Source organism: Drosophila bipectinata, chromosome 2L (assembly GCF_030179905.1).
Source record: "Drosophila bipectinata strain 14024-0381.07 chromosome 2L, DbipHiC1v2, whole genome shotgun sequence".
NCBI lineage: Eukaryota > Metazoa > Arthropoda > Insecta > Diptera > Drosophilidae > Drosophila > Drosophila bipectinata.
This window is the reverse complement of record NC_091736.1, coordinates 8,909,638-8,923,926: the sequence shown is the minus strand read 5'-3', so window position 1 is coordinate 8,923,926 and position 14,289 is coordinate 8,909,638. Positions and strand designations below refer to the sequence as shown.

The 14,289-nt window shown below is 40.4% G+C and overlaps 2 protein-coding genes across 2 annotated transcripts; both read right to left on the bottom strand.

Annotated features, from left to right (window-relative positions):
* Positions 1-299: 299 nt before the first annotated feature.
* On the bottom strand, positions 300-1,238 carry LOC108126760 (uncharacterized). Its single transcript, XM_017243442.3, has one exon. The coding sequence runs from the start codon at positions 1,067-1,069 to the stop codon at positions 386-388; it is 684 nt and encodes a 227-aa protein (XP_017098931.3). The 5' UTR covers positions 1,070-1,238; the 3' UTR covers positions 300-385.
* A 151-nt stretch (positions 1,239-1,389) lies between these two features.
* On the bottom strand, positions 1,390-1,953 carry LOC108126608 (uncharacterized). The gene has a single exon (XM_017243262.2). It carries the CDS (start codon positions 1,951-1,953, stop codon positions 1,390-1,392), a length of 564 nt encoding a protein of 187 aa, XP_017098751.1.
* Positions 1,954-14,289: the final 12,336 nt, after the last annotated feature.

Here is a 14,289-nt window from a genome sequence, read left to right as displayed (position 1 = left end):
ATTATATAGTTTATTTTATCTTTAGTATTTAAGATTTCTCAAAATCTGACTCAGTCGATACTCCAGAGTCACGTAATCCCCCTGAGCCAGCGACGTTATTGAGGCTGCCAGTTCTCTGCGATCACAAAATGAATCATTCCAATGCCATATAGAATCGTTATCGTATCGTAATGGATGCCAACACGTCCATTTTACAAAAGGGGCTTACCTCTTACTGATTGAAGTCTCTATTTGGAATGCATTTGCTTAATACTTATGAAAATATGGACACAGGGAAGTGTTTTCATGGTTGGATTTAATCAGAATCTTTTGGATAATTATATTTATCTTTATAACAATATACAAAAATATCCAGCTATTAAATAGAGATTTAATAGTATCCTTATTACCAGTGATATTTCCTGTTATGCTGAATGCAGTTTACGGATATTCGACCACCGATCAGGAGAAGCAAATAGGTTATGTAGAGAACAAATGCCACGATCATCGCATCGTCCTCTACCAGCACCTCAAAGTTGTCGGCGGTGATAAGGACGTGCGAGACTAGGATGAGGATCACACTGATCAGAAACACCGTGACCGCCAGATCTCTCCAGAAGCACCACTCCTTCACGACATCCACGACCTCAAAGAAAAAGGCCAGCACGAAGCACATGGCGCCCACTACAGCCAGATTGAAGGGATTCGGATACTTGTTCAGCACGATGAGCAGGAGGGAGAGCAGAAGGAACAGCACAAGGAAAAGAAAGGCCACACCCAGGACAATGAAAGTTAAGGTTATATCCCACTCCATCAGGAAACTGGCCACGCCGATGGTCATCGGCTCGTAGCAGACGGCAAGGACGATGTAGTTCCATGGGCGTGTGTACTTGAGGGCTTCAAACAGGTGCATACAGGTGAGGAGCAGGAAGGCAATGCAGAAGCAGGGCAGAGTATACACCAGGTGATCCGTCGCGTAGAGGCACAGCAGTATCCATTGAGGCAGAGCGACGAGTAGAAATATCGCCAGGATGAGAACTGTGAGGCCCACAAACTGTTTGGGGCTAATGCCATTCTCGTTTCCAGGCATGATTATCTCGATTCACTTAGAATTATCAGTGACCAAACTTTACAAGCTCACTTTATGGATATATACTTATTGCTCCTTCCAGGAAAACTTTTAATTTGGAACATATTTTTGAGAATTTTTTAGATTTAATATTTCAGGTCCTTACGAAACAGTGAAATTCTAAACAAAACCTATGCGATTATTTAAATTTTTTTAAATATAAGAACAAGACATATTGTTGTGGTTTATATAAAAGGTTTAGATACCTAAAAATGTTTATTTAAATAGCCCCCAAATATCCCGACCATAAAGTAAATCAAATATTGGGTTTTGGAGACCATTTATTCTTTCACAATCCAATCAGTATTCAATCTTATGCAATCCACGGCGATGGCACATCCAATGAAAATCAGGCAAAAATTAATGTACAACTTGAAAGCGGTAACCATTATGTCATCCACTATCAGTTTCTCGAAGTTTTCATCCGTAATCATGACGTGCGAGATCAACCGAATCATAGCACTGAATATGAAGATCGCCACTGCAAAGTCCACCCAGAACAGCCATTCCTTGATCAGCTTCATGTTCATGGTGCAGTAGACCAGGGCGAAGCACATCGAGACAAAGGTCGCCGTCTTGACGGGATTCGGGTACTTGGAGAACCATATGAGCGGAAAGCAGACGCCCAGGCCGATGATTGTAAGGCCAAGGGCGAAACATATGCTAACTACAGTATAGAGGATGTGCCAATCTTGCACAAACGTGGAACAACCGAGAGTTAGGAGTTCGTAGCACACGGTCACAATTATATAGTTCCAGGGATGGGCGTACTCGATAGGCTCCACCAAATAAAGAGTGATCATCAATAAGTAGGCGACAAAGAAGGCGATAATCGTGTACAGCATGTGTTCCTTCGCAAAATACGTGACCGCGAACCATTGTGGAATCGCCAGGATTAAAAGGATCACAAAAATGAGGATCGTTTCGATAAGAAACCTCTTGGAACTAATGCCATTTTCATTCTCATTCCATATACTCATTTTCGGTTTTTACAAATTAATTTTGATGGACTGTCTGAAAAACAAAAAACACAAATGTGTTAAAATATTTTACAATGAAAACGAGATTCAATATTCTTACCTAGTTGGGGTATAACATTTTTCATAATTTCCAAGGCCTAATTTCTATTTCATTTGAAAACCACACAAGTGCAGAATCCGCAACAACCACACGTCATTTTCGGTCCATCGAATTGAGGCCGATTGAGCCTCCTTGGAGTGAGGAAAACAAAAAAAAAATGAAAACTGGGAACCGAAGCCAAAAAAACGCTACAAAATGAAAGGAAAAAAAAATGTCACATAAGCCGTAGCAGGACATACTGCAAGGACACTCGAGGCTCAGCAGCGGCCAAAAGACCTTTGAAGTTGGATAAAACTCGAGTCCGGGAGTCCTGTGGGTGGGCCAGTTTGTCTCCAAGGAAATACAAAAAAATAAAGGAGGAGTGAACAGGAAAATCAATCTGCGAGTGCTGTTGGTAAGAATATGAGAGGCTTTATAATACAATAACAAATACAAGCCACGAAGCGACCTCAGAGTCCAGAGAAATATGCGTGTATATGTGATGAGTGTGTGTGTGTGTGTATTTAAGGATATATTTCAGCATCATAATGAAATAAAAATAAAAGGAAATGTTTGGCCGGGAAATTGAAATTGAAAATGTACACACACTGTGCCACTCACGAACCGAATGGTGGAAAAAACCAATCAAATGGTGGAAGTCCTCGTCCTGGCCCTGGTACTGGTCCTGGACTTCACCTGACGCTGATTTCGTTCTTAATTTTAATTGAAATTTGTACAATGTCTTTTTGTTGCCGTTTTTATACCCTTGCAGAGAGTTTTATAATTTTGTCCAAAAATGTGCAAAGTAGTGAAGGAGGCATCTCCGACCCTATAAAGTATACATATTCTTCATCAGGATCATGTCCGTCTGTCTGTTTCTTCGCAAACTAATCTCTCAGTTTTAAAGCTATCGACTTGAAACTTTGCACACACGCTTCATTCCTTTAAACGCAGTAAATCGGAACGGCCGGGATCGGCCGACTATATCGTATAGGTGCCAGATAACTGTATGATCGGGAACGACTCATCTTTCGTGCTTTTGAAGATGGAACTTAGTAGAGAATTTTGTCAGTTGATCCGACCTAGCAAATTTTATAACGATCGGCCGACTATATCTCATAGCTGCCGTATAACTGAACGATCGGAAATGGTATGTGGTAGAAATACTACCTTTGTTATTTTTGAAGATAGAAGCTTGGGACTTTTTTTAGATTTTTTATTGTAATTAATTGGTTTTATTATGATATTTATGGGTTTAACTGCAAAGGTACATCAATTTCGGCTCCGCCCGAATCCTAATGGGATCCTTTAAAATGGGGTTTTCCCCTATAGGGCCCACAGTGATGGCTGTATCTTCCCCAATTCTCATCCGATTCTCAAGCGGAGTACCTTAAACGATTTCTGAATCGATTCGCCACCATTCTGCATCAAAATCCTGTGACAAAATATTTTTTAGATTTTTTGTCAATTTTTCGTGAGGTGATCCCTTGAAAATGGGGTGTTCCCCTATAGGGCCCACAGTGATGGCTGTATCTTCCCCAATTCTCATCCGATTCTCAAGCGGAGTACCTTAAACGATTTCTGAATCGATTCGCCACCATTCAGCATCAAAATCCTGTGACAAAATATTTTTTAGATTTTTTGTCCATTTTTCGTGATGTGATCCTTTGAAAATGGGGTGTTCCCCTATAGGGCCCACAGTGATGGTGTATCTTCCCCAATTCTCATCCAATTCTCAAGCGGAGTACCTTAAACGATTTCTGAATCGATTCGCCACCATTCTGCATCAAAATCCTGTGAAAAAATATTTTTTAGATTTTTTGTCCATTTTTCGTGATGTGATCCCTTGAAAATGGGGATTTTCCTTTTAGGGCCCACAGTGATGGCTGTATCTTCCCCAATTCTCATCCGATTCTCAAGCGGAGTACCTTAAACGATTTCTGAATCGATTCGCCACCATTCTGCATCAAAATCCTGTGACAAAATATTTTTTAGATTTTTTGTCCATTTTTCGTGATGTGATCCCTTGAAAATGGGGTGTTCCCCTATAGGGCCCACAGTGATGGCTGTATCTTCCCCAATTCTCATCCGATTCTCAAGCGGAGTACCTTAAACGATTTCTGAATCGATTCGCCACCATTCTGCATCAAAACCCTGAGACAAAATTTTTTTTAGATTTTTTGTCCATTTTTCGTGATGTGATCCCTTGAAAATGGGGATTTTCCTTATAGGGCCCACAGTGATGGCTGTATCTTCCCCAATTCTCATCCGATTCTCAAGCGGAGTACCTTAAACGATTTCTGAATCGATTCGCCACCATTCTGCATCAAAATCCTGTGACAAAATATTTTTTAGATTTTTTGTCCATTTTTCGTGATGTGATCCCTTGAAAATGGGGTGTTCCCCTATAGGGCCCACAGTGATGGCTCTATCTTCCCCAATTCTCATGCGGCGTATCTCAATCGGATTTTGCATGAATGCTATTTTTAGTAACACAAACATGCCAAATTTCAGAAGGATCGGCCGACTATATCCTATAAAGCTGCCATATAACTAATCGGTCGGAAATGACCGTGCTTTCGTGTTTTTGAAGATAGAAAGCTGGAACTTCGTATAGATTCCATTCCATTATTGTAAAAAATTGGAAAAAATTCCATTTCATTGCTACTCTAATAAAGGTCAACCAATTAAATCCGATTTTTTTGATACATATCCGATTTTACCTGCAAGGGTATATCAACTTCGGCTCCGCCCGAAGTCAGATTTCCTTTCTTGTTATTGTTGCTGGTGGATGCTGTGTTGTGCTGGGCTTCCCTGTGCTTCTTTACGTTTAATTACAAGCGATTAAAATCAGTGAAAATTTATTAAATTCCATAAATCAGCACTGGCACTGCCACTCCCCTGACAATTATAAATTATGCGTTCGTTGCCGGGCATGGCCAGACACCACCCACTTACCATCAGCCCTGGAAAGGCTCAACCACAAAATGTCACTTCACCCCGTTTGCCTTTGCCGACTGACATTAACCGTTTTTTAACCTTCCTGATTACGTAATTATGTAGGATTCTGGCTTGCGATCCATATCGTCATCCACTGAAGTTTGCAAAGTTTTCATAGAATACAACAAGGATGTCAATCAAGGACTCAAAGGGCTATGGTTACTGCGGCAACTTGCATTTCAATTCAGATGATTGGTATATCATCAAACCAGATTCAGATACTTGAGATACCCAATCGATTGAAAGCCACAATTTCTAGGGGGTTTCTTTACATATTTACCTTCATTTCCCGCCAGGACATTCATCAGGACAAATTGCACTGCCCTCCCAAAACAAATGATATAATAAAAAAAAGCAAGAAAAAAAGAGGAATCCAACCGCAGACAGCAGTTAAATGATGCTACTTAGGCGATAAGACGCGAAGGAACTTCCTCCTGGCCAAGAAGGACAGCCCCAAGAGCGTTATTTGTTCTGTGCGTTGTCCAAAACAATTTCCTTCCTTAATCACATGCTAACAGCGAGGGGGACGAGCCACAAAAATTGCATTTATCTGACCAAGGGCCAAAAAAAATCAGAAACAGGGAGCTCACCCAAAAATATATATATGTTAAGACACTGAGAAAAAACCAATAGACTATTGGATTCAAATGAATATTCTTCAAAAAGGTAAAAAATACCTTAACTTATCTAATTTTGTGAATCGATAGACTTTTAATTGATAAAAGTTTCTAACAAAGAAAGGACTTTTTTTTGTCGTGTAACTATATGGACAGCCCAGAGACAACGTTTCTAATTGTAAAAGATAAAAAAAAGCAGGGAAACCAACTTTGGGCTGCTCGACATTTCTCGTTAGACCCGGCAAACAAAAAAAAACGCTGAAGATAAATGACAAGGAACTTTGGTGGGCAGAGATGGCGTGGATTTTGGATCAGGCCATGGAATGAGGATGAGAATGAGTATGATGCTGCGAATGGGGACGTCGGTGTATGCGTGTGTATGGGTGAAGACATTTGGCGGCAACTGTAGCATACTTTCGAGTGTCTCTGGGCTTTCAGAACATTCTATGTATGCCAACAGCTTGTCGAGTGGCCCACCCACTCTTCCCTCCCGGTATAGGGGTTCGTTTTTTTCGGTATTTGTCCTATCGATGTCGCCATAAGTTGTGCAAACCCCTTCAGATGTCGGCCGCCTCCACCGCCGCCTGGTCCGCCTGCCACAATTTCCTCCGGCATTTCCCTCTGCTTGACCAAGTGCAAAATGTCAAGTTTCCCCCGAATCACGCTACCGTGTTCTGTGTGTGTGGCGTCCCTTTGATGTACGACTGGATGGTCGGCTTGTATGCAAATTCGTGTAGCTTATCGGCTGCCGTGTGTGGCATAGTTCGTTTTAAATGGAAAACACCACCCGAACCTAGACCAAGCCCACAAAACCGAAATAATCGGACTTAAAGCTGATTATTCGTCGCAATGGGAGCTGACTTATCTGCAGCGATCTGTTTCTGAACAGGTTGCCGATTTAATTGAACTCTCTCCCTATTACACTCTTGGTCATCTGTCGACATTTCCAATGACAATAAAATTGTCATTAAAAAATTCAATTCCACCTTGAAGTTTCTCACTCTGCTTTAGATTAAAGCTTCTTATTTTCAGCTCCATATCCGGGAGTCGGCAGTCGGCACATCCCATAAATAATCATCGGCAACTAGCCATGAAGAGCCAACTGAGCATTTTCTCATGGCAAATTATCGTAGATTAACGATAATTAAATTTATTGCTGACCCAAGCAACCCTCAGGAATGGTCCTAACCGACATCATTAGTCCGGGAGGGTGTTTGGTAAACACAACCACAGTCGAGGGTCAGTGAGGTAATCTGTCATTTGGTTTCTCAAATCGAACTGCAAATTGAACAATAAACTAATTGCCCAACAAATATTCATAATGCGGGCCGGAAGAATAACACTCATTTACATTTTGTCCCAAAAATTAAGGAAAAAAAAGGTTTTGATTTTTCTTATAATTATTACTGAACTTGACCTCCATTTGAATATCCATACATAGGGGCGTGTTACCTCACAAAGACATGTAATGGGATTTTAACTTTCACATCCTTATTGTTTCCAAGGCCCCACATTGGTGAGGTTAGGGGATAAAGGAAATTTTTATTGGATTTTATTTTTATTGTCCTACATAAATTTATTTATTTTATGATATTTCTTGCTATTTTTTTCGAGGGCACATTGATATTTGACAGTTATTGCGGGCACCGGAAACGCCCCGTTTTTCTGGAATTCTTGTCGAGTTTTTCGCTTAGATTTGAACTGGACTTTAATATTTAAATAAATAATATTAGTATACATATTTCATTTAAGCATAGGCTCTGAGAAAAGCAACAAATTAAATAATGAAAGGCCAATGAATATTCCCGGGCCGGACTTTTGGTTGATGAAGCTCGTCGAATGCGACACGGGTCAGGGGATATTAAATCTTGTCGAACACCCTCGTAAACAGTTTTCGCTTCCACTCCCCCCTCCCCCAGAACGCTCCCAGCCCCCCACCCATCAGAAGTCGTAAAAAATCAGGGAGCGCACGTGTCCTTTTTTTTTTGTCCTTTTTTTTATGATTTTTGGCCGCTTGCATGTCCAGGACGAAGATGCGTGAATAATTTTGTTGCAGGACCTTTGGTCACGCTGTGAATCAATCTTGCGGGCACAGGAAGTAAACAACCAACCCCCCACCACCCCTGACCAGCGAAACGTCGAATATAGGAATTAATGAATGCAATTTTGAAATATTTCATACGAGTATGAGCAAGTTGACTGGAAACCATTAAGCATGAAGTTCTTAAAGCCTGCCACAGCTACAACAAAATGGAGGTTGTTCCTAAGGGGGAACTATTAGCGTTTAGTGCGCATGTTTAAGGTCGGAATCCCCACCAACGGGGAGCAGAGCAACACTTCCAAGTGGTTGCAACCCTGAGTAACTTTTTCTCCCTTTTTTTGTGTTGCGGCGCGTCCTTTTTTGCGCCATTTGTATTGGCATTTGGCAGCGCGTGCTCCAATAAGAACAAAAGGAATTCCCTCACTCCCTGGGGGAGACCCACCGTCCACCGCCCACTGTCCACCATCCTCCCCCGTATCCGCCAATTTTGTTTGTTTGTTTTTCGGTTTTTTATTTTATTCGGGGAGCTGCCCTTTCCCAGTCCTCTTGTCCCTGGCCTGTCCGCAGACACGACCAAAGGTTACTCGAATAGCACTGGGCACTTTACGCGACGGGGCTCCGGAGTTGAAAAGGTCCGCGACGCAGGTCCTGCTTCATCACCGCATGCCTCTTTAATTATCGGGTTTTCTTATTTTACCCAAACCTTTGTGGTATTTTTTCAAACATTTTTGACAAATTTTTCATCTTTTTGAATAAAAATATTCTTTTTTGTTTTATTTATTTTTATATGTATGTATTTATAGTGGTTGGTACACAAACTCCATAATTAGATATTATCTGAAGACTATATAGACTCTAGAGTCTAGACAATTTTATTCAAAAGTTCAAAAGTGCGAAAAATAAACTTACCTAAATAATGAATATTTAAATGTTAATGAAAAATGAATAAAATTTCTATTTAAAGAAAGAAGACAACCAATAATAGTCGTTTTTTGGTTAAATTTTAAATGCATATTCGTTGTACATATGTATAAACCCTTCTTGAAACATTTCAACCTAAAGTTGAGGATATTTTTGGTAAATAATAAAGCTTAAAAGAACGAGGTAAACATTTATTTCGAAACCTTTTTTACTTGATATTTCTAAAATACAATCCCTCGGTACAGGTGTCCAAGTAATGGATTACATTGGCAAGTGCCTGGAGGAAGCCAGATGAGTAACAGGTATTTAAAACTTACAAAAATATATTTACTGCATATTTTAGTGTTTTATTTATTTTTAATTTAACGTCGTATTATTTATATACCCGTTTTAGCCCTAAAAATAGTACTAGTATTTATAATTTAAATCGTTTATAATTAGTCAAAGATTAAAAACCCAATTAAATCACCGTAGATGATAAATACAAAGGTAGCCGCGGAAACAATCGTATTTATATTAATTCCCTCTAATTTGCATAACCGCAAGGACCCTGGCCACAAAGTGACACCCTGTGTCATTGATTGCCAGCGAGGATTGTGGCCGGCTCCTGCCACCCGAAAGGATGTGAAACCACAGCAACAACTTATCGTCATCCTCATCAGCGTCGTGAATGAATCTGTCATATTATTTCGGCAATGATGCCAGCAACAACAACGGCTATGTCTACGTTTATAGCTTCGAAAATCCCCCAGTGTGCAATATTTATCATGTCACATAATATTTTTCTGGCATTTGCACGTCACCTCCACACTCTGCCCTCCACTCGCAATCCTTGGGCTTCGACTCCCTTGTTATCCTTCAGCTCCCTTCTATTTCTGGCCGAAATCAGCCCCTCGGCTTAAGCAGCTGATACGCACACACCCACCCACCCACACACACACACTCTCTGACATCGCAACCCCTTCGCTTGCCAAACGATGTGGGCGGGTAGTGGTGGTGGCGGTGGCCAAGGCAGTGGGTGGGGCAGCGGTTGGTTGCCAGCCATCAATTGCAGTCATCAACCACCGCTGCCAGGACGTCAGCAAGCCTGATATTACTGTAAAACTTCAACACTCAGTTACACGAAGAAATAAATATTATAATTATATGTTTTAAGGATTAAAAATATAAAATTAAAAATATATAATTTCGATTTTACATTTCTCTTAGTATTACAATATAATTTTTGAGCACTTTATTATTAAAATTTATATAATTTCTTTCAGTGACTTACAAACAAAGCCAAAAAACCCACTCCCACCCATGGCTGCTCATTGAATTTTCTGCTGATTTCATTTCGACTTCTTTTGCTCCGCTGGGAACAAACTTAAAGTGAGTGTGGATGGGTGGGTTGGATGGTTGGGTGGATGGATGGGTTCGGTTGGCTGATTGTTGTTGTCGCAGCTTCTGTTTTGCCTGTAAATATTTTTGGCAATTGTCGCTTCCCTTTCCCCGGTTGATATCCCCTGAGAGCAAATTAATGATGTCCTCCCGTCTGATCCCAAAAAAGGAAAATTACTTGTCGCGCTTATAGGACTTTAAAGACACTATTAACCAGTAAAAAAAAAACTTAAAAAAAGCTTACTCAACCTATAAAGATATAAAATCTAAATATAATTAAAATAATGAATTTAAGAGTAACAAACTTTCTTTATAAACTCTGTCTATTTCCGCAAACTTCCGGATAACCTCTTAGATGTTATTCATGGCTAACTCTGAAAGCTTGTTCCTACTAGTCCAAGTGTCCGCCTTTCAGGCATTACCCTCAGAATTTTCATCCATCAACACCTGAACAGAATGTGCAGACCCCCGGACCCAACTGAACTGGAAAAGATGGGAAAGAATGTCGCCGAGTACCGAGCCCTGAGTGCCGAGGACGTCGGACCGCACTTGAGGCGCTTCAGCTTCAGAGAAGGAGCGGCAGCTGGCCAAGTACCGCGCCGCCATCATCGACAGCAGCGACGTCGTCCTTCCTCGCAACACTCTCAATTAAAATGTCCTCGCTTGGTAAGCGTGAGCGTTCAAGAGGCCATGAAAACTCCTTATTACACGGTGTCAGCGGACTAGTAACACTGTAATATATTTTTTTTTAATTTTTTAAAGGAAAAATAAAGACATTCATATCCAATACACCATATAAGTAAATATTTAAAAAGCTAGAAGTCATATTATTGTAGGACTATGACTAGAAAAGATCATATTTTTATGGAACGCATACTTTTTATGGCCCACACTTTTTACAACAAGGTTCTACTCCTTTTTTTATTTTAAAACAATTTTAATTTATTTAAAATTATTTTTTCTTGTGCCTTGAACCACATCTAACCCGAACCCGCAAGAGTTCTTGGCACCTACGTGTTAATAACGCGAAATGCGGTGAAATTTCTGTTTTTCAAGTACGCACTTGAGTTTGCCACGCCCCAGAGTCCTTGCCGCCCACCACCGCCGACCAGCTTGAAACAGAAACCCTCCTCTACAAGGCAAGAGTAGAAAATATAATTTTTTTTTAGCAAACCAGAAATCATTGAGTGAGTTGGCAACACTCGGAGGCCCAAAAGGAAAATCCTCTGTTTCTGTTTCTAAAAATGGAGTACGGGAGGTAAGGGTGTGCGACTAAAAAAAAAACAAGTCTTTTAATTTTGTGTAAATTTTTTTTGGAAATTTGAAACACTTCAAATATTTGGAATGAAGAAAGCCAAGCCAAAATGTTTGGACAAGTTGTCGCCAGGCAGGAAGGGAACGCTAAAGAATGGACATGGGAAATTTTAAACCCACTTGCCAGCTGCCTAAAGGGCAGCACTTAAGAGGCCCTTCCCCAACTTTACGCTCATCCCGTGTTTACTTTTGCAATATTGACATGAAAATATTTACACAAAAATACAAATCGCGACCTCACTCTCCGGCTATCTAGCTGCTTTTCTTGTAGTAGCGGAAGTTTCAATTTCCCAGTGATAGATGTCCTTGCCAAAGGGTATAGCTCCTAACTGGATTATCTAATAAAAGTTTTTATATAAAAAATTACAAATTCATATTATTAAAACCTAGTATATATATTTTTATAAATAAAATCTTAGATCTATTATCATATATTATTCAAAGGGTATTCAGATATTCGGTGAAATGGTGTATCCTTTCTATCTTGTGTGTATTTTTTTGTGTCTAATGTTGTGTCTGCTTGTCGTCTACAATTTCCACATGTGGCTTTTCCTTGAAAGGTCCTTCTGGAGAAAAGTTTCTTGGCTGCAGCTGGAGGGCACCAATAAACGTCAGACGCGTGTCAGGGCGCGTCCTTTGTATCCTGACACCTCCATGGCTGATTTGATCCGAACTTTGGAGAACTTCAAGAGCTTGAGTTAGGCAGGACAGGTGAATAGGATAGGACTTCTCTTAAGTGATTCTCATTTGTATATTTGAAGGAAACATTAAAAAACATGACATACAACGATAAAGGACACTATAGGCCTCATTAAGGCCTATATATAATTTATAGAACTAATCGTCTTACATTTAGAGGAACAGGAACAGGGCCAATAAGTATATGAACTCCCCCCCTGGGATGAAAATCCTTTCCCAGCCGACTGCTTCCCCCTCCAGAGATCTTATCGGACAACAGAACTGCCTGGACACACGCTCCGAATTAGAAAAGGAAACTTGTGTATGTGCGACAAAATAAATCCCTTTGACTAATAAAATTAAACTGATAACTTAACTATAACCAAACATGTAGCTCTGCCGAAAACACCCAAAAAAAAGGTCAGACCACCCCCCTTATTACCGACTTGAAGAGCTGCGAATCTCGAAGCGAAAACTTATGTCAGCGCCACGCGTCCCCGGCACGTGACCCCGACATGAAAATCACGCTCAAGATCACTCAGCGGGCAGCGAACAAGCCCAAACGGCTGGGAGCCGGGCGGGGGAGGACCCAAATACTGGAGGTGATGAGTGCCTGTGTGCAGATGCTTTTAAATTTAAATCGAATCAAATTGATTTGCTTACAGTTTCAGTCTGAATATTGGGCGTACTTGGACCCGGCACTGGGAAAAAAAAACACTTATAAGGAAATATATTTTCAATAAAAGTTGTTTCAAAAATTGATAAGTATTTCTTATAGAATAATCGATAAATATAAATTTTCTCCAAGTGCATAATCAATTGGCACACCCGCTCTTGAAATAAAAAAATAGAGAAGGGCTGCACACTGCCCTGTCCGTGGCACAGGCACTGCTCTTTGTTTAGCCATTTGGCAAGTGTTTTGACAATATTTATTTGAGTCGCTACCACCCACCTCCAGTGGCCTGGATCCCGCCCTGCGGCATGCCCCGAGCCCCGTTCCGCCCACATTTGTGCCACGGCTGGGTAATTTGATTTGCTCGGCGCTCCCATCATCTGCATCCTTGACGTTGGACACGTTTCTGCCTAATGGAGTTGCTCGAGTGGCGTGAATTTCAATTAAATTAAATCAAAATGTTGCATTTTTTATTAAGGCCATTAGCAGCACATACGCCAAGGCTCCCCAACCCCCCCTGGGGTTCCACAGTCACTTAAATTAAGTTAGATACCTGCTCGCGAGCACCAAAGAATCTGTATCTTAATATGCATAATGAAGTGCCAGACTTGACTTGCTCCAGCTCCCTAAGCCAGGATGGTTAGGATGGATAGGAGGGCCTCCAAGAAATCACCGATGGGGGTGATGGGGGTTTTACTATATAGAAAATCAAAGTAAGGACCAAGGACTTCTCTGGTAATTTCTATCTTAAATTTCTATAAAAATAAACTTCCAAGCAGAACTGGCTCTTGGAGAGCCAGTTCCTGGTTTGGGGCAAGGTTGGTTAATCGGGGGAATGGTGTATCCCCATTGTTGCATGTGCATTAGGAGTAATGCTCGCTGCTGCAGCAAAAAAAAAAAAAAAAAAAGGTAAATGTAGAAAGCGCGGGTGCGACTTTGAGTGGCAATAAACAATGCATAATGAGTTGAGAGTCTCGTTATTATTGTTGTCGTCCATCGCGCCAGACCCAGACCGTGCATTAGGCAAACAGGTAATTTAAATTAAAGCCAAACAATAAACTCAGTTGGCGTTTAAGGAAGGCGCGAAAAGCGTTGTGCTCTTAGGAAATTGCAAATTAAGATGGTAATACTTTTAGGCCCATTCCTCTGGACACATTACCGACAGGACTAACTCCATGGACTGTTGTTCACCATGGGTTATTATGTTATTTGAAATATCTATATATTTTCATGTTAAGATATCTGATTATATTGAGTTGTAGGCCTCAGAAACCAGGGCCTGTTGTATATTACATTAGGTTTAGTATGTTTTATTAGAATTAATATGATAAATAAAAAAATAATTTGTATAATTATTCATACTATACAATTTTTGAAAGTGTGTGATAAGGAAAATAAAAAAACATAACTTTACTTCATCTATTCTTACGTAGTAAATAAAAACAAAGATATTTAAGAAATAAAATTTGAAGAATAAACTTGAGCTCCTTTATGGTAT

Bases quoted from the DNA above. Each gene is read 5' to 3' on its own strand.
- LOC108126760 (XM_017243442.3), bottom strand. From the start codon at position 1,069: ATGCCTGGAAACGAGAATGGCATTAGCCCCAAACAGTTTGTGGGCCTC.
- LOC108126608 (XM_017243262.2), bottom strand. From the start codon at position 1,953: ATGCTGTACACGATTATCGCCTTCTTTGTCGCCTACTTATTGATGATC.